The sequence below is a fragment of the Centroberyx affinis genome, unplaced genomic scaffold (assembly GCF_046629955.1).
Source record: "Centroberyx affinis isolate AG114_WGS23_722 - 3 ecotype Tasmania unplaced genomic scaffold, CSIRO-AGI_Caff_v1 ptg000136l_1, whole genome shotgun sequence".
NCBI lineage: Eukaryota > Metazoa > Chordata > Actinopteri > Beryciformes > Berycidae > Centroberyx > Centroberyx affinis.
The window spans coordinates 96489-122131 of record NW_027278835.1 but is presented as its reverse complement, the minus strand read 5'-3'; the positions used below and the strand labels follow the sequence as shown (position 1 = coordinate 122131).

The 25643-nt window shown below is 42.0% G+C and overlaps 1 protein-coding gene across 1 annotated transcript in view; it reads right to left on the bottom strand.

The window, feature by feature from the left end:
* Positions 1 to 25643, bottom strand: part of cacna2d2a (calcium channel, voltage-dependent, alpha 2/delta subunit 2a) — a 126525-nt gene that overhangs the window by 83707 nt on the left and 17175 nt on the right. The window contains exon 3 of the mRNA XM_071530630.1: positions 6400 to 6516. Coding sequence (XP_071386731.1) covers positions 6400 to 6516 — 117 coding nt within the window. The remainder of the gene's footprint in view (positions 1 to 6399; positions 6517 to 25643) is intronic.

Genomic DNA, 25643 nt, shown 5'->3' with positions numbered 1-25643 from the left:
ACTCGGAGCGGCCCATCCCTCCCCGTCCCCTGCCCCGGCCGTGTCGTCTTGGTTTCCATGGTCAGGAGGAGACGGAGGCCCACGCAGGCTGACTGATTAATTCTGTCAAGCACACTTTTGCTATCCCTGCACAGTGTCCAGTCCCAGCTCCTGCAATCTCTCACAATCACTATCAGCATGACTGCAAAGTCACAGAACATCTCCGTCATCTTCGAAACGTAACCCGCCCACCCTCCTCCATCTTCCTCAATTCGCTTCATATCCTCCCCCAATCAAATACTTGTCATGCCGGATCCCATTTGTAGCTTTAAATCTCTCTTATGACAAAATACCATATGTGACCAAGCTCATGAATTCAGGCTTATTTCACTTTACAGGAGACTCATTTTACAGCAGAAAAAAAGTTGGATCAAAGTGAATTTTTTTGATTCAATAATTCATTTTTAATATTTTGAATCATTATTTTTAATTAATATTTGCACATATACTGCTATGGAAAATTGGACAGACCACCCCATATTTTTTTAAATGTCTGTATTTTTCTATGGCAGTGGTTCCCAAGCCTTCCTTCAAGGCAACCCAGGCAATCCATGCTGTCTGAACTGGAGTGGAAGAAAGTCAGCCAGACAGAAGATAAGAGAGTGGTGGAGAGCAAGCGAAGAATCGGGGTTACTCCACCAAATACTGATTGTTAAACTCTTCCTGAGCAAAGACACTGTTATTTAGGTGATTTATTTATGAGTATAAACGTAAAATGAGATTGTATATTTTGACCATTTGTCATTATCTACAAATAAATGTTCTGATTGAGAGTATTTTTGTTTGAATTTACAATCAAACGTGGTCAATAGTTCATAAACAAATATCAAGATCAAGATCAGATTTTACACAGACACACCAACTGTGAAACTGAACATTTTGTTGTGGTCTCTTAATTTTTTCCAGAGCTGTGTATTCGATGATCACTAATGTCCTACTAATGTCTTTACTGTTGTTGGTAATTAATACATGTGCACTGATGTAAATTTAAAAAAGCAAGAGTCACTGTAGGATGATGAACATCTTATTTGCTTATTATATCACATGGCGAATGAACTCCGGGTCTGCTACTGAGTTATCACTAAAATAAATAAGATTAGATGTCTAGTAAAAATTTAGGATATATTTATATATATGTAGAGAGTGAGAGAGTAAGAGAAAGAGAGAAAGAGGGAGAAAGAGAGAGCGAGAGAGCCTAAACACAAGTCAAAAATAATCCTCAACAAATCCATGTGACTGCTTTGATGCGTGAGAGAGTCTGTGTATGAAGTGAAGACGGACCACATTATGTTAATCACCGAAGTGGAAACATACATGGAGCTGTATGACCGTGAGCATCGTTTCTATAAAGACATCATTAAAATAGATAAAGCTTGGGAAGTTGCTGCTTCAACTGTTGGGGCACCACGTTAAGTACAGCCTATTTTAATGGGACGTTTCTCCTCCGTGTAGCGCATGTTACTGCTGGACCGCACAGGAATACGTTTCCGGTCTGAACAGCAGCTGCGACTTGTGCGTAAATCCCGCTACATCCGCTTCTGGTCTGAAGATGTTTGCAGCAACATTTTGGTCGCTCCGTCCCAGACAAACTTCAGAGCGAATCATATTTATTCATATGGGTCAAACTTTTTTTGTTCAACCAAGGGTGCCGGGTATCCAGTTTAACCCCCGTCTGTAACATATACAATGGCTCAACCAGATGATGGGAGATCCCAGCGCTACCAGTGGTTTTCATGCTACTGTATCTGTCAAACGGTAAGCCTGCGGCTGCAGTTACCTCACCAGCTCGTGTTGTTAGTCAGGACCTGTACACTCCCTCGGCACGAAGGAAGGATAATCGTATATCGTAAGGATATTCAACTGGGTCTCGTTCCTTCACCTCCCTGCCTCATCCATGTCTGATTAGTTTGGCTCCATAACTTGGCCCTGCAACCACCTCAATAAACAACCCAGTGGAGTGCTGGGTGTGTATCCATCCATCCACAGCAGCCCAGAGGCAGCCATTCTTCAGACTGTAAGTAGTATTGGAAGAGTATAGAGATGTGTGTAATTGGATTAGACCAACCTTAGTCCCCTCTCTATTCCATCAGTCCCCTCTGTGAAATCCTAACTTAAGAGCTTTGACAATGGTAGTTTTGCTGTGCGGCGGCTGATGGGAATGTAACATGATCTCTGTCTGTAGCTCCTGGCCTCATCTTCCCCTCCCCAAGGCGGGAGAAATCCCAGCAGCAGCCTGACTGACAGCTCGACTCTGCCCGGCTTTGACTGACAGCTTACAGGATGTTGTGCAGTCTCAGCTGGTTCTGAGGGGGCCCAACTGATCTCCAGCTGGCTCTGCGGCGCGGCGGCTCGACACATCACGGGGCGACTCAAAGAGGGGCACAGGAAGAGAGGAGGGCTCAGATCAGTGTGAGAGGTCTATCACCCCTGTTTGGATTTATACACATGACAGGTTACATGGAAGGCTGTGTTCTCTTTGGCTGCTCTGGGTTAAAAGGCCTGTCAGAGAGGCACTCTTGTAGCACCGCTCAGGTGTGAGCTCGTTGCTCCGATAACACACGCACACACACACACACTCACACACACTCACGTAAATAGACAGACAGTCACAATGCATCTACAAAGAAGCAAGCACACGCACATACACACACACATACGTAACACTCATGTCATGTGCTCCACCAGCACATCAGTGTGTTTCTCGATGCCATAAAATGGCCTCGTCTTCCTACTTTTCCCTGTTTCATATATGATCTCAGTTAATGAAGCCTCCTGTCATGTAACAGAACACGGTGGGACAAGTGTACATCGGGAAGTTCTTCATTAGATCATATACTGTAGCTTCTCCTGGCATGGCTGACGAGGACTTGGCGCATATGTTTGATTGGAGCACTTAACAGCCTGTAGATCTGTAAATAGAACTCATTAAAGCTGAACGTTTCCAAACGTTTCATAGGACCGAGAGACAGAAATGGAATGAGAGAGATATTTTCTACATTCACTGTTGCAAAGAAAACAATAAAATATCCCTTAAAATCCTGGACTTCTACATAAGACTTAACAAAAAACTGAGACATAACTTGATGGACTCATTCCTGATTGGCTGCCAAGTCAGCTCATTTAGAACAGCAAGCATGTATCCCTCAACTAAATAATCCATCCAGGTGTCAGCTGCAACTTGCAAGGCCACTGAAATAAGCTAAAAATTTAAATAGTGCAGGAAGCTTTCCTGAATCATATTTCAACCTGCCTCCGAAAACAAAGAGATTTATATAAAATGTCCAGCAGCAACATGCTAGTCTGTCAGCCTACCGGGGGTTTGTGTTACGTTTTAATTTTGGCACCGACCGTAGAATCAGATCATTGTTTGAGAAGATGGCTGAAGCCAGAGGCAAGAAATGGAAAGCAGACAGGGACATGGAGTGGAGGAGATTAAGACAAGGGAAGGAAAAGAATAAACACTGGAGAGGCTTTTGAGAAAGAGTAAGTCAGCTTATGCCGTTTCCATTTTTAGTGCGAGGGGAACATTTGAGTACATTGCACTTTGAATTATATTAGATATTTAGACGCTATTTCGATAACGGTCTCCTAGCAGTCTGAAAGTGCACGCACGTCACACTATGAATCATCTCAGCTGTGGATATAATAGCTGAAACGCAAAATACACAGTCAAAGAGGACACTCCATTTGTTTATCAATCTGTCTTTCCCTAATGTTGCATTCCATAAACTGTGCCTTGACTTCTGTAGAAACCCATATCCCCAGTACAGTGTGAGACCTTATTGTAATTAATGGACAGGAAAACAAATATAAGCTCACCTCCCTGATTTTTTTTTCTTTTACTCCTTTCTGAATTTGACAAACATAACATTTATATGATTAAAAAAATTGTAGTATTTATGCCATTAAGGCTACAGCAACTAAATCCAGACCATTGTATCATGATAAATGTTTCCATCCCCAGTATATATTGGTAAGTGAGTATTTGGAGTCAATTTGCATTCGTTCATCAGTAATATAAACATGAATTACAATATGGAACCACCCGAAGCAGTATTTAAATAGGTTGCACAAGAAGAATTTTTTCCTCTTTGTGGTACACATGCACACATACACGCACTGTTTTTTCTTTCCAAATGTGTAGAAGTAAACATTTGGGACTAAATAACCAATGCAGCGGGTAGAAATGGGCTGGAATGTAAAACGCTGTCAATACTGTGCCAAGCTGAGTACAAGTTGAGACCTTCTTATCTGTGGACTGCATTAAGACTTGGCTTTCACTTCTCTCTCTGTAGGAATAACAAAGTATGAATAATAAGTCCAGCTGAATTGCTTCACCTACAGTGTTTAATTTTTAGTTTTCGTGAAAAAAATCATAACTTGGCTAAATGAAACATATTAACTTGTTGCGTACATTTTGCGGGGCTTGTATTCCATAATGACATAATGACACCCCATCTCCTTGCATCGCTCATACCTTTTCGCAATTTTCTTATCTGGCTCACTTTTCCTCCCCTCCCTGCTCTCTTCTTTTGATTTTTTTTCAAAGTCTCTCTCTCCCTCTCCTGCTCCCTCTCTCTTTCCCTCCTGCTTGCTGCTCATTTTTAAATCTATGAATTTCTGAACATCATTTCCTTGATTTTTCCGCGCCCCAGGGAGACATTCTCATTCCAGCCCTTCTCTTTTTTCACCTCATTTCCTCCCTCCTGAGTGAATCTCCCAGACAGGATGTGAGGTGACAGTGTGGACCGTGGAGGTTAGGGTAGGGAGGAGGTAGTGCAGGAGGGGAGGGGGTGTGTGTGTGTGTGTGTGTGTACGTGTGTGTGGGAGAGGGTATAGCGCCGCTCTCACAGGGCACCCTTGCTAAAACAGAGGGTGGAGGGTCAGTCCCATTCCAAATCCAATCCCACACATGACCACAGGAGAAACAGCACCTTCTTCCCTTTCAGGATGCATGCTGCAGTATTAACCATGCCTTTGAGAGGCTGCGCTCCTTGGCAGGAATCTGTCTCTTCCCACAAGACCTCGTGGTGTTAAAAGATACCTGCTTCTGTCCCTTTGTGGGGCTTTAACGGTGAAAAATTACAGCAGTGCCTTTACCTTCAGTGACCATTTCAGGGCAAGTGGGAAGGAAAGCGGACAGTGCCCCAAACGCTCCCCCATGCTTTTATGAGGTGGCATATGGGATGCAATTCAAATTTTACCTTGAATATACACACACACACACACACACACACACTACTGAAACCCTTTTGCCTAAGCATAAAATGAACACTCAGTGTTCAATAGTGAATGCAAGAGTGCTTCATAATATTTTAATGGGTACAGCAGCTCTCATCCCATATATGTATGTGAAAGGTAGAATTTGTGTATGCGCAAGGTAATGTTTGAATTAGGTCTCTTAAACACACACACACGCACGCACAAATGCATGCACACACACACTTTCAGCACCTTGTAGAGGACCGTGGCTCAGTGGCTTTAGTGTGTGTGTGTGTGTGCGTGCGTGTATACGTTTGTTTACTGTATGATAAAAATTACCGAACCGATTAAAAGGAATCAGTGTTTGTGTGTATATGTGTGCGGGGTTGTATGTGTATGTGGGTGGAGATGATGAAAATCACCAAATTGATTAACAGGAATCTCTCACCAACATTGTGAAAATGAACGAATATAGCTTTAAATAGCAATACATGCAAATTCTAATCAGTTAATTTAGGAATTACAAGCTCTCAATATGTCCTGTAGATTTGAGTGTGAAGATGATTTGAACAAAACTAACTTATGCTCTGTTAGACAGACTAATAAAACAGGGGACATCAATATTTTGATTTTAAAATCCAATTTTTCAGGATTAGTACAAATGCTCCTTAACATTATCATTGGCTTTTAAAAATTGCAAACTGATTGTGAATACTTCGCATTTCCCTCCTTGTCGCTCCCCCTCTTCTCTCAATCTTGTTTTGCACTCTGAATTCCTGTCTGTCTCAGTATCTCTCCCTCTCTCCTCCTCTTGGGGTGAGAGGTCCCCCACTGCGAGCAAGAAACAAATTGTAACCAATCACAAGACTGTCTGAGCATAATGGTGGTAATAATTGTCTCCTGAAATGCAGGAACTTGAAACGATAACCTCTGAAATATCCCTACTCTTCACCCACCACACTACATATCTTTCAGAATATACAGCTCCCTTATTATACAGGAAAAAGCCTCCAAAGGAAGGATTACTTGAATGAATTTAAATGAATGAATCTGACTTTCCAGCAAGTTCAAAAATCCCCCTCTGTGTGTGTCTGTGTATGTGCACAAGTGTATGTATGTGCATGTGCGTACGTATGTGTTTTAGAATATGTGCCTTACCTCCAGGGCTTTCCTCTTACTGTTGAGCAACTTGGAGATGTCCCGCGCCACCCTCTCCACCAAGTCCTTGGGGTTGTTTCTCTTGATTTCAAACTGGCTTTTCTTCTCATTATAAATCTGCAGATAGAGAACACAGCAGATCAAAGATCAGGTCACCACAGCCATTAGTTTAATTAAGAAGATCACAGAGGAGCCGTTTGTTTATTCTCACGGTAGCACACAAAACGGTAAACATTTACTGTGGAGTAGACAATACGCAGCCTGCCACTGTATCCCAAGAGCCTCAGCACTGTAGCAGAAACAAACACAGGACAGAACCTTGATGGCAAAGCACTTAGCTAGCCAGCTGCAGTTTGGCAGCCAATATCCAATAAAATAAATGCAAACACAAGCATATTGGCCCTGTCGGGTGAAAACCTTGTATCTCCAAAATGTCAGCTTCTCAGGAACTAAGAAAAGCAGCCATGTTTTCAGCTTGATGGTGATGGATTTTTGAGTTAATTCAATGGGTTTTGGAAGGGTTTCATGGGCCCAAGAGGTCACAGAATTTTCTCAAAACATACTGTGTAATCCTTTAACTGAAGTGAAAACATGAAAATCATCAAATTTGGAATTACAAGGTTTTCACACGGCAACAGTGATATGTCAAAGACATAGTGAAGTGTCACATATACCCCTTTTCCATCAACATGGAACGGGTTCCGTTCCGGTTCGCGCACCTAATTTTGAACCGTTCGGAGCATTTTGACCAAAAATAAGTTGGTTCGGAACCTGAAAAGTTGGTTCCCAGCTGGAACCAAAAAACAGCAGGTTTTCAAGTGCGAACCGTGACGACATTAGTGGGCATGTCATATTGTAACTTTAAACTGTATAAATCAATTAAAAAATATATATATGTTCTACAGGTATAATAACAGAACAAAAGCTCGCAGGTAATCAATGCAATCCGCCATCTTGCTACTACTGTTTACTTCCAGTGTGCATTGTGCAACGCCCTCCGTTGATGACGCATCCTTGATTACAATGGTTCCGCTCAAAACTGGTGGAAACACGGGCCGGTTCGCTAGATAGCACCAAGGTTCCAAAAATCCTGAACGGAACCGGTTCAAGAACCAGAGCTAATTAGGTGGAAAAGGGGTGATAGAGTGATATCAGGTGAAACCCAAAGAGACAGAGACTGGGTAAAGCATATAAAACAGGTAAGAGAAATGGGGTGGGGATGGCACAAGGGAGTTGGATGTTTGGACGGGGTATCCAGAGGCAGAATGACAGATGCTTGGACCACTGACAGAGGAAGGTACTTGGGAGATTAGTCTACTCTCCCTAGAAGGATCCTGAAGGCTGACTCAGCCCCCCTGGTTCTCTGGAAACTGTAGGATCTGTAGTCTACAGCAGAGCTCCACCCCAGGGATTACCACTTATCCCGCTGCCTTGAGACAATGCAAGACCCACTTCCACGCCACAAAAAAAACACACTTTGTATGGTTCTGCTAAAGTGAAACCAGAAAAGGCCTTCTGTCGCTGAATATTTGAAAGCAATTAGTGTGGGTCCGTTTAAGTCATGAGTGTGAGCTAAAACGTTGCACTCAGGGTGTGTGTCCAGTTTGAGTGTCCTTATTTGGACTTACTGAAAACTGACATCTTCAATTAGTTGATCAATTAAATCATATAGCACAATTATATAGCATACTGTATTTCATACATAAGAATACAATGCAATGCCCTTCACAGAGAGTAAAAGAATTGCAATTTAATATAAAGAATAAACAGAAAGAAAAAGAACAAATAGTACAAATATATAAAAGCGATATAGAAAGAAACAAGAAAAAAGAAAAGAAAAAAGATCAAATAAGATTTTAAAAAGTACCTAGGTAAAAGCAGGACTAAGAAGATACATCTTAAACTTTTGTTTAAAAATTTCACCAGATGTAAAGTGAGGCTGTCCCAGAGTCTGGGGCCACAGCAGCTAAAGTCAGACTCACCAGAAGTCTTTGTCCATGTATTAGGCATAGCTAAGAGATTGGAATCGGTAGATCTGACGGCTCTAGTAGGAGCATATTTTGGCTGCATGACATTTCTATACTCAGGGATAAATGAATGGGCAGATTTAAAAATTAATAAGAGAATCTTAAAATCTATTCTGAAACTGTCTGGTAGCCAGTGCAGAGACTTTAAAACAGGACTGCTGTGAGCTCTCCTCTTAGTTCCAGTTAAAACTCTTGGAGCTGCATTTTGTACAAATTCGAGTTTCCCTGTTGTGTTCTTGGGAAGGTCTGATAGCAGTGCATACAGTAGTCTAGCCTGCTGCTAATGAAAGTATGTATTAGAGCTGCAACGATTAATCGATTAATTGTCAACTATGAAATTAATCGGCAACTATTCTGATAATCGATTAATCGGTTTGAGTAATTTTTTAAGAAAAATAAGTCAAAATTCTCTGATTCCAGCTTCTTAAATGTGAATATTTTCTGGTTTCTTTACTCCTCTATGACAGTAAACTGAATATCTTTGGGTTGTGGACAAAACAAGACATTTGAGGACGTCATCTTGGGCTTTGGGAAACACTGATCGACATTTTTCACCATTTTCTGACATTTTATAGACCAAACAACTAATCGATTAATCGAGAAAATAATCGACAGATTAATCGACAATGAAAATAATCGTTAGTTGCAGCCCTAGTATGTATGAACCAATCACAGAAACACATGAAACAAGGTAACTGAGTAGACCCAAACAGAGATGAGGCTGAAGACAGTAGTTGAGAAAACCTAAGAAAAACGTTACTGGCAAACTCTTGGCAATAGTACAAAGCGATTGGAAACGATTGGTGAAAATAATCAACTCAACAATCACAACAACGATCCCCAAAAGAAAACAAGAGCAGCAGCAGGAACTCTAATACAACAAGTTTTAGAGGCTAAGATTATCTGGCGCAACATAGATATTAAGTTGAGTGTCATCTGCATAGCAATGTGTCACACTCTGACTCTTCAACAAAGGAAATGACATGAAACAAAATCATTTATTTATTTGATAATGAAATACATTTGATAGTCTCAATATTGATAATGCTCAAGAAAGCTCAATATTGCCTGTAGATTTTACAACAAAAATGCTTATTTCAGCAGCTGTGTGTGGTGTAACCACAAAACATGTTGGCTCAAGATAGAAAAGCATTAAAAGCTAAATCATTGGCACTGGGTCTGGCGCACACTGTGGCGTAACCTGGTTTTATATCAAGTGCTGACTCCACCTACCTACGCCAGTGGCAATTACACATGGGACCCACTGATTCAAGTTAGCAGCCTATCTAAACAGGACTGCCATCAAAACCAAAACAATGAAGCATTTACTTTTACTAACCTGGTGACCGGGATATGTAATGTCTGGCCACTGAGTTGGGTCATTGATACACTTTGAGAGAGGAAGACTGAGGGGGCATCAAGGCTGAACAAGTAACCTTAATTTTTCCATATATCAGAAACACACAAGTTCAGGCAGGGTCGCACAATAATCTAATTTATTTAATTTCCTAATTTACTGAATTTAGTGAACAAATGCTTAATGTGCCAGTCTGATCTATAGTGAAAGGGCAAGCATCTAGGTGAATAATGTTTATTTTTTTTATTTTTTTTATTTTTACCTTTACTAGATGACTCAAAGTTTATAGAGACAGGAAAGAGAGCGAGAGAGGGAAAGGGATGACATGTGACCAAAGTCCTGGATTCAAACACAGGAGGTCACATTTACATGGTACAGGGTATGATTGTATGCGATACCCTGTCTTTGTCTAATCGTCTAACGTTAGCATATTTATGACTAAGACACAAATATCTGTGAAATCCTTCGTTATATGTATGATGCAATGCATTTTTGAAATCAGTTAGGATTTTAACTGCTAGTGTGTCCCCCTCCTTAGTGACCCTGCTGGCAAGAATACAAATGGAATTATCATATTGCAAAAAATCTTGATGCTATTGAACACGAATCTAATCAAGTTTAGTTGGGTCTGGTCAATAAACTAATGACGCATGTTACTATACTAATTAGGCTGCACCTGAATTAAAATAGACAGTGTCTGTCACCACACATTCTCAGATTTCCTCTAAAAAGGTAGAAAGGCATGATCTCTGGATCTGCTATGAGCTATTATTTCTCTGGGATTGATGTGTTGATGTGCAGCGATTAGAAAAGGAAAACACTGGCGTCCATCACACATGATCCATCTCTGTCGAGCTGAAAGCTGGGCAGACAGCCAGAGGCAGTCTTCTTCGACTGGCCTACTGAGCAGACAAGCCTGGCCCCAGAAGCTCGGACCATGCCAACCAAGCACTCTAACTAGATTGCCTGGTGTCTTATTTTGGCCGTCCTCTGAGGTATGACTGCTTAGTTTCAAACGCAGCTTGAAACCACTTCTCAAAGTGAAACGGTCAAGGTGAAATCATGTGCTGCTGCCTGTTTTCATATGCTGCTGCATATGTTTATGCAACAAAAAAATATTTTATTAAATGTGTGGCAGTAGCCGAAAAGACAGGTGGTTCAATTCTTTCATTTTTTTTGTGTTTCTTTCATTTCGTGCTTCAATTACTCATCCCGAAGAAGTCATTAGTCTGCAAGTCAACACACTTATATTTGCACACACTCACACGCACACGCACACGCACGCGCACACACACACACACACACACACACCACACACACACATAGCCTAAAGTCATTAGCCCCCAGCACAGAATGAGGCAGTTCTCAGGCCTGAGACCAATAATCAGGTGAGTACTTGCACACATGAACACACACACACACAGACACACACAGACACACACACACACACACCATTTCAGAAGGCTTTTTCTCAAGGTGGAAGAAGCCATTAACGGAATCTTATTAAACCATAAAACAAGAGCGAAGTTTTCTTCGCTCCATTGACAGACTACAAACCCCTGACTCTTTTAAGCGATGCATTTTTCAAGTCGATTTAAAAACCATGTCAAATTTGTTTTTAAATCAATATTCATTCCCTTAATGTGCAGTAGTGCTCTCTGGGCCTGCCTCTCTCTGGAAGATTCATGGCAGGCTGAGAGCCGACATTAAAGACACAACCTCCTCTTCTCTGGGCTTAGAAACAAAACAAAAGAGACAGAGCGATCAATAAGACTATCATCTTCTTTCATGTGTTTGTGTATTACCACTCCATCTACACACTAAAAAATAAGGATTCCAAAATAGTTTTTAGTTACAATATGAGGTAAGGTTCTGCCTAGAAATGTTTTTTTGAGCGTGTGCAGATCAGCCTTTTCAGAAAAAAAGAGAGCTCAAGGAGAGTTATTGATGAAAAAAGTTTCTAAAGCAACTTCAATTCTTTCCCCTGCATTCATCTTCTGTTTTTAGGGATTTAAAATGATTCAGATGTGATGTATAATTGTGTAGTCTCAACTACTATAATCATCAAAGAAAGCGCTCTGCTTAATTACCTCCTCAAAGCATAGAGCCAGCAAGTCATTGTGAAATGAAGTCAACCACTATCATTGTGGTCCAAAATGTAAGAAAATTAGCTGCTGCAACACAGGCTCAGTTGGTAAATGCATACCAGCGCTCCGAACATCCAGGACTGCAATAAGAGCAAAACAACCAGAAAATTGGATTCATACAATATCAATAGTTAAATGGGTCCTAGGAAAACTAAATTTATGAAATGTACAGTGTCAATATTCAGTTACAACTTATTTTATATGGTTCCACATTTCATCTATAAGGGTTCTCCTATAGGGACAATTTAGAAAAATGATATGACGATGCAAAGTGGAATGATTTGAGATATATATTTTGGGCATATATATCCAGCCAGGGGTGTAGCCCCCAAAATTGCTAAGAGGCATAAATTCACATAAACCTGTCTGCAATTTAAATCACTAGAGCACATAGATAATTAAAACCAAATAGGTACTTGGGAATTGCTGGCTAGATAGCTATATTTTCAGAAACAATTGTCTTGTGAAAGGGAAAAAAAACATGCAGAAACCAAAGTATAATCTGTGACACAGTTAGAATCATAACTAAATGCAATGCATGAAAGGTAACATAATAAATGCATTTACACGTGCCCCCTCAGTTTGAATGGGCACGACACTATCCACCAATACAGTATAAAGTTAGCTGCCTTCTCCAGTGACCCAACTTCTATTGTGTATCATGAGCCGCCATATAAACAGCACTTGTATCAGTTTGCCAGTTTTTATGTGAACAACTACGTACTTGTTTGCCTGTGTAAAGCCTATTTTATCCCCTGATAGCTCTAGAGGGACTGATACAAAAACACAGAGACACACATGAAGATAGATAGTACTACTGTATGGCGCTCATCTCTCTGACAGACTGCTCATTACAAGTTCCAGTAGCGGGCAGATGAGGCCCCTGTCCTTTCTGATAGGAGATTGAGCTGTGCTGTCAACCAGGGAGCGCTCCGGCCCAGAAAGAACCAGCCAGCCAACTAGCGTTATGTTGGAGGAGCATTGGACGCTGATTGACAGCACATGGTAATACTGGCTATGATAGGCCCGAGGAGCTCCAAATCCCCTTTAGCTAGGGGTTGGAGATGAGTGACCATCATCGCTGAAGGGCCATAAGCACATCAGCCTCACTGAAATTATATTTGAGGGCTTTAGTGCTTGACTCACTCAGGTAATGGGGCAGCTACAGTATGGGAGAGAAAGCAAGTACTGTGGCAGGAACTTTACTGACAAGTATATGAGCTGAGGCAAACAACAGAGTACTTGTAAAAAAAAAATAATAAACAGCAGAAACAATAGAATGCAGTAAAAATGCAACAAACATAGAATTTTTCTTTTTGCTGCTGAAAATCTAAAACTCAAATTCCAAATGCCATTAGTCTTATAGGTCTAGATGCATGATTGCATATCTAACTATTCAGTTGCTTTGTGTGCGGCAAACCTATTATGTCTGACTGTCTGTGCAAATCACTAGTACATTTAATTTAATTTCATAGTTGATTTTAGCTCTGCAACTCAATAAAATGTGTTGCGAGGTTATAGGCAAGGTCATATTTGCGTCCGAATGCAAAATTTGTTGAGGAAAACTGATTCTGAAGGCTGAAGGTTAGGCAATTAGGGGAATGTTGCCAAGTGAGCAGTCTGTATCTACATAAGGATTTGTTTTGGTCTATTGCGAACTGAACAAAATCCAACAAGTCAAGCATTTCGTATAGCCAACACAGTGCAACACAGTCTCCACAATATGAGCACACAAGGGAACAAATCCCCATTTATTGAAAAAAACAAAACAATCATGGCCCTGCATATGGTCCATATACACTGACATGTCAGCTGTCAGCAGCATTCATTACTATGCAGCCAAACCTGTATAATGCACTGGCAACTCAATGGAAAAAAATAAACCTTTCTTTTAACAATTACATGCTCTGCTCAAAACATTAAAAAAAAAAGAATAAAAAGGATGTGACTGCTTTGCGGGCCCATACTGGTTGTAAAAGCAGAGGTAATAATGAAATTCATGAATTGGAAAGGCTTAAGAGCAAAATAGAGGTGCTTATCAGTTATGCCACTGACTCATGGCTATGATGCCCGTACAGCTTCCTGTGTCGGCCTGTCATTCTCGCAAGAAAAGAGGAGAGGTGACTCTGCGGAGTAGAGTGCCACTGACAGCCAATGGAACCTTCTGCTGCTAACGCTAACACAGGATACGACAGAACTATCTATGCCAATCTCCGCCAATATGCTTTCTCTGGCAGTCAGGACACTCAAGCACACACACACACACACACACACACACACAAGCACATACAAGCACACGCACATAAACGCACATACACAGGCAGACATTAACACGCACCATCACACATGCAAATGTACACGTGCACAAGCACACATTCGTACTGTACAGCTCATACACGTCACACATACTCACATTCTGATCATTAGCCATGATAACTGGTTCCAGTTTGCCAAGCTCTGAGTGTCAGTGTAAACACACAGATGGGAAGACAGGGGGTGGCGAGACTCCAGAAAATTACTGGTAAAAAGTGGTATGCAGATTCAGCAAGCTCCCCAGATCCATCAAAGAAGTCCTCTGTTTTGCAAGTAATGTTGCCTTCCCCCTCAGCTTCTGTAACCAAGCTCACTCCAAAATCATAAAAACACTTGTTAATGCTGCACAAAATTTCAATACCAGCCCTTGTTATTGCACAAACCTTGGATTTTCCAAAATGTGCCTCCTGTCATCAACACAGTAGAAGAGACTCAAAACAGTAAAAACGATAACAAATGAAAAGAAATTCTGCCTGCCACTTTGTAAAAAGAGTTATTTGTTGACTTTTAGCTATTTTCTCTGGTAGCGCTGATGTTCTTTGGTAGTGCTGATGTTATTGTCCCTTCGTCTGTGTCTAAGAGAGAGGACTGCTTATCTCTCCGTGAAGTCAGCCACAATAGGCCTCGTCTGGCTGCTGCAGCGCGGAGGTTGACAGAGACAGATGCCACATCATTAAGGAATATTAGTGGGCTCTGCCGAGCAGACCCAGCTTCCACGAGCCCCAGGAACAGTTCAATAAGAGAGAACACAGAGGGAGCGGCAGCCCCTCAGAGGAGCTCGATAAGACACAACACACCAGAAGCCTCTCACAGTTCAATAGGAGTGGAAGCCTCCAGAGGAGTCCAGTCAGACGCAGCAGAAGCATTGACTGTTACTGTGAATCTACTGTCTCAGGGAGACTTTTCTGTCCTGGAGAGACGGAGGAAAAAAACAGACAGATGAGTATATCAGCAGTGGACTACATGCATAAATCTGCCACCTGCTTTGATGCTATGAGTCCTTCAGACTATAGCAGGGAATGGCACTCCATCATAACTTCATAAATAGCTCCAAGGCAGCCAAACCAAGAATCTGGAAGCTCAGTTTGCATTTTGCTGTTGTTTTGGACAGATTCCCATTTGAGTTGTTGGAACAGCCAAGTTGATACTCGCAAGCAACCTAGTTGGCTAATATAATTAGCTAGCTCATCCAACAGATATCCATAGCCTACCAGATTAATTTTACACATATATGCACGAAAGAGGTAAAAATGACAAAGTGAAGACATTCTAGTAGAAAACCTAAAATCCCATATTTCAAAAATCATGATTGCAGCTGCACATACAAGAGGAAATAAACTATTACAATGGCAACACATGACTCTAGCACAGCCAGCTACAGAATCACAGTGGCAACGCAGAGTGGCATCACAAAGTAACTCACTCAGAGCAAGCTGCATCCGGGAACTTAACACAGGAAACAAAGGCTGGGCTGAATATTTACATACACCCCTTGGGGAGAGTTTGAGATTAGAGAGTGAGAGAAAGAGAAAGACGATGTTGTTGGCTTCTGTAACATGATCTGAGGGATTGTCAACCGGTGATGCAGACAGGTCTGAACAAAAGAAAAATATTATTTGCGCACACACAGCCACAACCGCAACCACACGCACGTAAACAAACACCCCACAGAGGCAGGTCTTTGCATACACTCAGCCTTGTCTAATCTCTAAGCAGCTGAGCCAAAATAGCTTATTCACCCGCAGGTACATTCTCGTTCAAATATGTCATCAGTGTATTTAACTTGATACCTTCATTACTTGATCACATCTTACCTACAGTGTAAGTGATACAATCATCATCATTATCATCAGAAGCCCCACTTGTCCCACATTACACAGGATGTAGTGGCCATTGAGACTGCTTATAATCTTTGTTAGTGATTGCCACTACTGGGGTTTTGATCATTTGATTCATCATCACACTGTTAACAGTCCAGCTCAACTGGCCATGGGACATTCAAGATCCTCAGTGAAATTGACCTTGAAATTGTCCTGCTTATTGTATCAGGCGTATAGTCGCATATCGTATCTTCCGTTAAGATAATTCCATCTCTGCTCCCAAACGGGGCGGATTCAAAAACCCTCTGATTCCCACGACATGTCGACACAACAGCGTGAGGGAATATTTGCTATGCCAAGACACAGACGGCGCACACTCAAGCAAACCAACAGACAAACAAGACCAGCTGGACAGATGGAGCCCACGGCGATCTTTTAACTACTCCGCTTTGTATCTATTCATTAATTAGCCCTGTCAGCAAAATCAAAAGGGTCACGGAGAAGTAGTGTGAGAACGCAGTATTCAACAAGATACAAACCAGCCGGTCAGTTGGCGAGTATCAGACAGAGGAATTCACAGTAAGTGACTTGTAGGAGCGGAGAGGGACAGAGGGAAATGTGGGGCAAGTCTCCCCCCTGCTCCTCTCCGCTCTTCCATCCTCACTCAGGGTATTTGTCTTTTCGACAGAGATAAACTGCAGCCTTTTTATTAACTTGCTGATGGTAGGGAATTGTTTTTCCCATCCACTAGATTTTCTCAAATAGACAGCCACAAAATATCCTCCCCATAATTCTTCCCTCCCCTATTTCTCTTATTTTTCTTGACTTCCTCTATCTCTCTCTCTCCGCCCACACCCCCTTCCTCCCGATTCAATACTTTATATTAGTTCTAAAACAGCCTGCATACTGTCACAGTAATGTCTCAGCCAGGAGCTATATCAAACATACAATCATCCAAATTTCATCTCCCATCCCATCACATTAACTCACAGCAGTGGCAACGTAACACAAGATTAGTGTGTGTGTGTGTGTGTGTGTGGGTGTGTGTGTGTATGTGTGTGTGGTGTGTGTGTGTGTGTGTGTGTGTGTATTTCTCGGGGCGTGTGTGCCCCTTGTTTCTATGCCTAAAAGACTCCTAATGTGTGAAAGTGTGCACATTATGTTTGAGTATGTCTGTGTGTTTGTGCATGCATGCCTGTTTTGCATGTTTCTCTGTCTGTGTGTGTGTGTGTGTGTGTGTGTGTGTGTGTGTGTGTGTGTGTGTATGTGTGTGTGTGTGTGTGTGTGTGCGCGCATTTGAGTGGGCTGCGGTGGTCCTCCTGCCGAGGAGACAGAGCCCCAGGGGGTTTCTCTCTCTGTGGCGTCGACTCCACTTCCTCCTCATCTGACTAATTACTGCGCCACTTCCACGCCACTGATGAAGCCTGGCACCTGTCCATCAGTCTTACTGTGAACTCGGCTGGTTCAGGCTATTGATACAAATGGCTAGCTAAACACAGTCTCATCCCTTGTGCCCTTTTTTAATATATATTTGATTCATTTTAAATTCATTTATTCTACACAAAAATAGTTTTGAGAATAACTGCTCATTACAAGGCATTTTATAGAGGCTCTTGATAACATAAAAACAAAGAGGCTATTTTCGGTGTGTTATATTTCTACATAATCAATGTCCAATTGCATTATCTTTGGTTTGCAGCTCACTGCCCATGTTAATTTTGGTCCTAGGTCATCCATGCCAAAAAGTATAAGCACCACTGCTCTTTCACTCAGTCTGTCTGTCCTTTCCTGCCCGTCTTCACCATCTCACATCCTCTTACCTCTTTTACACAGTCAACCTGTCACACACAGCATTACCAATGCAGCTCCCTGCTGCTCCTCATGTCTCTGATTATCTATGCCAAGCTTTAATGACTAGATTTTAACCTGGATAATTTCTACATCTTGGATTCTAAATTTTAATTTCAAATGGAATCTTTTTTGTCGGTTTTCAGCCTGCTATTATGTTATAAATGTAACATAATAGCAGTGTTAAGCTGTGGTGCGCAGCCTTACTGCTCCTGTAGGGTGATCCTGCTCTACCCAGTGTAGTCCTTGGTCGCAACCTCCTGGAAAGTTCATACTTTACGAATGTTTTAATAAAGCTCTGTCCGCAGATTAAACTACAAGTAATCCTTAATCTTAAATTCCCTCCTGTAAAACATCAGTAAATACTGAATGGGTAATGAGATGAGAGTATGCAATTTGCAGTGGCAGAAACAGCACTACGTGGATGGGCTTTATTCTGGGGAGGGGATTTTATGGTGGTATTAGAGCAGCAGAGGTCAATGGGGTATTCTTATATAATTCAGCTGGGAGAGGATAGTGGGGTTAGGATTCACAGTAGTGGCAAGCAGTGCGCACTATTTAAACACCCAGACCGTGTTTAACTGGCTCAACACATTCATAAATCAGTAACAAACATTGTCTGGTTAACTAAATGTTGGCTTTGACGTAACTCGCTAATTTATATCATTGATAAATGAGAGCAGATTAAAATAGTCAAAACTGCATTTAAGTAGAACATATTGGTTGTCAAGCTGAGTTTTGTGTCGGACCATGTAAGCCCCAGCACATACCTGAGTGACAGTCGCTATGACAGCCATTTTGTTCTGGCCCACTTATCTCTGTCTTACCACAGGCAGAAAAGAGCAGAGAGGGAGGAATCCAAAGACAATTTAAACTCACAGTGCAGATTACATTTCAAACCTCCCGGACTGAATATTTAACCCTCTTGCCTCTCGATAAGTGATAGGGGGATTTTCACTGACTCAGGAACTCAATTTAACCTCCCCTCAGAGATGAGGCTGCTGTAATGTCCTATAGGCTCGCCATTGGTGATGGCCGAACCCCTTCCTCCCTCCTCCCCACTGTCTGACACAGTGTGGCTGTCTGCAGGACCTGATAGAGAGCAGCTCCATGCTAAGTCATTACACACAGAGCACAGCCTAATTACACAGAGACGGCCCCCCATGTAACCTGCCAACAGGGTCACTGGTCTTAGAAGTGACGGCATTAAGGGAACAGCTACACAAACCCTGGCTGTGAGATAAGGGAAGGAAGGAAGGGATGTCTTGAGAATGCCATGCGTGCGCCTTTGTGTCTGGGCGCCTGTGTGTGCATATATGTGCATGAATGTTTGGGTGAATATATGTGTTTGTGTGTGTGTGTGTGTGTGCCATCAACACCCCTCTGTATCCCCCTGCAGAGAGATGTAGGGTCAGCCTCTCCCTCCATGCCTCCACCCTTGTTCTTTCCCTCCAAACGTCCTGGCCCTGCAGCACGGCTCCCTGAACCTAACAGGTGCACCGTGACACAGTAAACTGGACAAGCTCTCATTGGAAGGAGATAGTTCTCCATATTGAACATCATAGGGCCACATTTACAGCATGCCAATCCCTGCCAAACTGGCTGTTTCCATGGAAACGTAGCACTTAATGACCGATAACAGAGAACGACCTGCGAAAAAAAAAAGGGGGACAGAGGCGAGAGCGAGAGAGAAAGAGAGTGAGAGAGAGAGAAACAGAGAAAGACAGAGGGAGATCTTGTGGAACAAAGGAAGCAATTTAGTATCGGAGGACAGCGTGAAGCCCGATTATGTCGTCAGTGTAAATGATCATTAATTTCCCTCTGTCCAGCTGGGCCAGATTAATGCCTACCCATTCTCCGCTGTGGAATGAGAGCCAGGGCTTAACCATTCCACTGGGCACCCATGAAACAGCCACCATGCTCCTAATGAAACACTGAGCTAGGACCGCACCGACCTCCGCACAGGGACAAGAGAGGACACACTCTTCCACAGCAGAGCACAGTAAACCTCATTATTTTTAAAATGTACCCTATTTCAATAAAAACTATCTCCCACAGAACAACAGGTGCGTATGTCACAGTGAGATGATGAAACCAGTGGCATTTAGCAGACCTGAGCAAAAAAAAAATTAAACATTTATTCACCCTGGGTGTATTGAGCCAGTTTCCCCTCCAGCCTGGGGAATTGGACCTTTGACAAAAGCTCACCTCTCCGACCTTCAGGCTATATTTGAACTACCTGTGGTGAGCTAAATTTATTTTCCAGACACTTAAACAGACTTAAATTGAGCACTTATGTCGGATAAATTTAACATCCCTCATTTTCTTTCAAGCATGCAAAACTATATTGCAGCCACTGTGCCTCACTTTAACACTCAATAGGACATAGGACAATAGGTCATGTGGTAAAATATGTCACATATTCCTTAGCCAGTCCTCACACGTGTGGCTGAGCAGGAGCAGGGAGGTCAGAGGTAAAATGTCCCATGTGATCACAAATCAGATGACCTTGGCCCTCAGTGCAAACACGGGGCCAGTGTGCTGTGACATCTCTCTGTGGCACTCGGCGAGCAGAGAGAGCTGGTTGCGGGTAATTGTACAGCCCAGAATGGCTTGGTTTCCACATAACCGGGCCTAATCACTCTCATCAGAACCAGCACACTGTTTATCTACTGAAAGCCCGCAATTTTACTCCGCTTTACACGCTGATCTGATCATTTACAAAAGCAAGCAATTATACATCCATTAAACCTGAAAATACAAAAACCAGTATCAACAAAGGTGTCACAGGGATCAGGTTCATTATTGAAAACATCCATAACCTCTGAGAGACAAAACAGATTTCAAATCACGGCTGACTGGCTAGCAATTAAAACCCAAAGACATGTTTGGCCATCAACACTTGAACTGAGACCAAATGGTAGCCACAAGCACAAGTTCAAATCTAATGGAGGCTCTCTGAAGAAATACTCATGGACAGAATATTCACAGTTTATTAACATGCTACACATTAGCCAGTGAACCAGTGAAAGAATGATGTAAAGAAAGTGTTTGCCATGGATATCTAGGGCCAGCAGGACAAACGAGGTAATAAAAGTCCTTGTTAAGAGAATAGAAATGAGTGGTACTATTCCAGGCTTTCAGTTGCCTGTGTTAGCCTGACAATCCTGAAACTGCACCAAAAAAACCTCTCATTTGTGAGCCAGTATTGCCTGCCATATTCCTTTCAGAAACAGAAATTCACTCAGTTTAGATGAGAGACAGTTTAGAACAACAAATTCAGAGAGGCAGAAAGAGGGCTTCAATCCCCCAAAGTTGTGTGGATTAAATGAAGACAATATTCAAGAAAGGCCTGTCAATCAGCATTTGTACAAAGTCTCTGTGACTGTGCAACAATCAATGCCTTGAACCAGGCCTGCTCTTTGAAAAGCTCTACAAACACACTACTAAAATAGAGATCAATGCTGGGCCTTGGTTACTATGTTATCACACGACACACACGCTGCGTCCTAATAGCTGCTTCCCACTCGTAAAAACCAAACAAAAACACATTTAACAACTTCTACTCAGAATCACGCATAGGCAGTGGAAGACCTTGAGATATAAAGGCTTGGTTCTTTGTCTATGTCATGGCCTGTGAACACTGAGCCTTTCAATTCACAATAAAATGCTTTTAAAATGTTAAATATATCTGTATTTCTTTTTTTTTTTTTTTACAAAACCACAGGTGAGTCTTGATGTCAAATATGATGATATAATGATGATAGGTTGCCAAAGACTTCCTTACTGCAAGATAGCGTATAAGTTAAATAAAATAATAGTGGGATACTAGCTTAAACATGTGGTACATTTTTGACATAAGTTTACACAGTAGCAAACTGTAAAATCGGTTTTGGGTCACACAGTCATAAGATATTTTGGAAATGTGGGTCACCCAAGAAGTTAAAAAAAACACTGTAATAGAATATTTATCGGAGTGGATAAAGACGGTATAGAGCAGATGTAAATTAAATTATTTAGCACAATATGCTAATCGAATGCTAATTTTCTCAGATTAGGGTGTCCTTGGCCAATTGCCCATATGTTTAGGTGTCTTCCATGCAAAAAAGTTTGAAAACTCCCGTAGCATAGCACAGTGCGGTGGAGACGCACTGATGAAAGGTGTTCCTACTTTGTTTCTTTATGTCTTTTATTTATCCTTGAGTGTCTGTGTGTGTCAAAATATTTGAGGCAGAAGGACTGTGAACTAGACTGAATGATGGCTGAAAAGAATGATCCTCTTTAGAGTCGGAAGAGTTTATGCTTTGGTGCACAAATTTGCAAAGCTACAGTACAAAGGAAAATGTTTTATAAAATGCTCATTCTTCAAGCTATAAGTTTCAATTTCCACTGAACTGAGTCCATCACAGAAGGCTCTTTGTGTCTGTGAGAAAGACACCAGACACAGGAGTCTGACCATGACTCACATACTTGAGTTGCATATTTTCTCCTACCATATTAGATAATTTCTCCAATGCTGCAATATAATGGAAAGCAGAAAGTGGTAATTTAAACACAATGGAAATGGAGGTAATTTGAACCAGTAACGCATTTGATATTGGCTAAAATTCCAGGCTGTGCATATATACTCTAAAACACATTCTAGTCTAATTTGCATGTGAAAAGCTTTCAATTGCATATCAACTAGTACAAATACGAACAAATAATTGAATAGCATTTTCATTTTTTTTCTACTATATACCGGTTTGGTTAACTGAAGTTAAATGAGGTTGCTGTGTTTTGTTGCTGCCCTAACCCCTAACCATGATGCAGACCTAAGAGATTTTGCTTTTGTTTTGCAAAATGACTATTAAGGCTTTGAGTTTTTTTAGTTAACATCTCTTCTTTCCTTGTTACGTGGCTAAAAGCACAGATGCAGTTATTTGCTAAGAATAGATCATTAGAAAGAATATTCAATATCATAATAACTGAAACCATTTGAGCTGTGTTCAAAAGTGCTTTTATTGTAACTGGCTCTCAACAACTGAGTCTAGTGTGTAAAATGAACATTATAAAAATACAAAATAAAAGTTATTTTCAAACTAACTTCAAAACAAAGTTAGATACTGTTTCACAAGCCATTATTAGGTGTTGTATTTGTGCTTGGGTTGCAGTTTTACAGGCATCTTTGTATTTGGTCACTCTTCACGCACCGTTCTCTCTGGCGTTTTTCTGAACATGTTCTGAACATGTTGCTTCTGGTTGTCGGTAACGGTCACAACATTTTTTGCTTAATACCTGAGTCTGTGGTACACCTGCCCCGAATCCAAAATGCTGCTAAACGACTGAAGTTGAATTCTTTTTTCAGGACCAAATTGTACTCATCATACACTGCAGTGCTGTCCTGGCTGCACTGTTTATGGGTGTAAGGGCGGGGTGCACTGACACAAACGAGTGCATTCATAATCTGGTGACAGCAGCAAAACAAACCTGCCCCTCAACATGACAGATTGAGTATGAATCAGAGCAGTCATATCCTCACCCATTGACAGCTGAATGTAATTTAATTTAGCCTGCCATAGTTAATCTAGTTTAAACTTTGCCCACTCTAAGAATTCTAGTTTATATGTTGTGCACCACAATAAAACAGCAACATCAGTATATCTATAGAATATCTATACTGCTTTCTTTTGAGCTCTTCCAGGAAAAAAGTAATCTTAACAACTCAAGATAAGTAACTGTGTACTGACTTTGAGTTTCTTTTGATACATTTGGCCATTGAGTTGCGGAGTGCATACTCTGACTGGTGTTATGAACACAGGTGGGACCCAAACGCAGGACACGGACAGGGTGGTGTTGGTAAGGAAAGGTTTTATTGTAAGGGAGGATTCGGATGAGGGGCTGATGGCAGGGAACGGGGATCCGGTGGCTGCAAGGGTGAGTGATGGTGAGGAGGAGCGGGGCTTGGCGTGGGATGAGGGGAAGCGTGGCAGGCAGGTGTAGCTTGGAGGCTAGGAGGTTGCTAGCAGGCAGGCAGGGAGACAGGCAGGAGGACAGGCAGGGGGGTGATGATCCTGGGACACAAGAGAGGCTGGCAAAATAACAGGAAACACGAAGAGACAAAGTCACTGGGCGTTTAAGTAGATTTGGCCTTGAAGCGTAACGACCACTGTGGTTGAAAGCCGGGGTAGATATACTGCAGGCTGATGAGCTGATGAGAGGCAGGTGAGCAGACTGGGAGAGGTGATGAGCCGATTGCAGACAGGTGTGCAGAGGTGAGCAGAGCCGGGAGCCAGGTGAACGAGGAAGGGAGACCACGCCCATGCCAATACACAGAGGGAATACAGAGAGGGAATCTTCTGGGGGTACGGCCACGGCCGTAACAACTGGGTTTCCTCCGCAATGGGACTTTCTCAATTTCTAAATTTTCGCAGATCAGGATCCCAGGAGTGCATCCATAGTTACCATCAACCACTCCTCCTTAGTGCCAATATATACAGATCAAACAAACCAAATAAACAGCATTGAAAGATACAGAACTGTGGCATTAGAATTTGCATGTTTGATCCATGTATCGCGATTTTAAAATCTGATCTACGTGGACACAGAGAATGGTGCTTGCACAGTAGGACAAATGGCAGACTTGGTCATGAAGTGTTACAGTTCTGAGACGTTCTATGTTGCTTTTGACAACGAAATTGAGCTTTTGAGCGCTTATTTTTCACATATCTGTTCTGTGTATACTCCTGGAAGAAGTTATCGTACCTGATCCCACTTTTGACTAGACAGTTCTGACCGCACAGTATTTGGTCAAGATTTCCTCTAAGGTTTTGCATTGGTCGCATTTGGACTCAAGGTGCAAGTAAGTGCAAATGAATAGCGGCAACATCTTCAGCAATATCCCTTCAGGGTAACTAACCAGGCTGAGTGGGTTCAGATTGGATTTCTAATGGGTTAAGAAGGTGTCATTCTAAACAACTAAAAGCGAAAAGTGCCTCCAGACAAATCTGTTTTACTGTATTTCTTTGGCAGCTCTGCAATGAGAGCTGTATTAATGTATGTCCTGTACACAGAGAGAGAAGAGCATAGTTGACCTCAACCTTGGCTGGCAACTCACATGGAGGCTGTAGAGGTGAGTCACACGGAGAGCTGTGACTAAAAGCTGCTAATTTGAGTGCAGCGGTCCACTAGATACGGAGAGACTCAGCATGTTTTAGACACATGCCTTTTGAGCCATACCACATCTTAGCAGCATGAGCGTTATAGAATAGCAAGTTATTAATAGCTTCCTCAGTGCTTCTGAGAATAAACACAGACATGTAGAGGTTACAGTGAAAAGGGGCAATTACATTCAAAGTGGAAAAGAGCGGATGGACCAGTGAGTGAGTGGTTCACAAGCTTTAGTGTGTGTGTTTGCCGGTCTGTGTCATGATCTCATATTGACTGGTCTTGTTGGTGTAGCTGAGGTGCTAAGAGGAGTCCCAGCAGAAGGCTTCACAGCTCCACACATTTAACAGTGAATTTAACATTACAGGCCCTGGAGGCTATGCAGAGCTTACATCATAGGCAGACGAGACTGCTCCCCACCCCCCTCCTCCACCCCTCAACCACCTTCAATGCCAAAATCTCTTCACAAATACACCACACTAGAGAGCAAAAGAGGGATTTTACTCTCAGTATATGTACGTCTCTTTCCCTATAATATGGCTATAACTGAATCTTTTTCTCATATACACATGCACAAACACACACC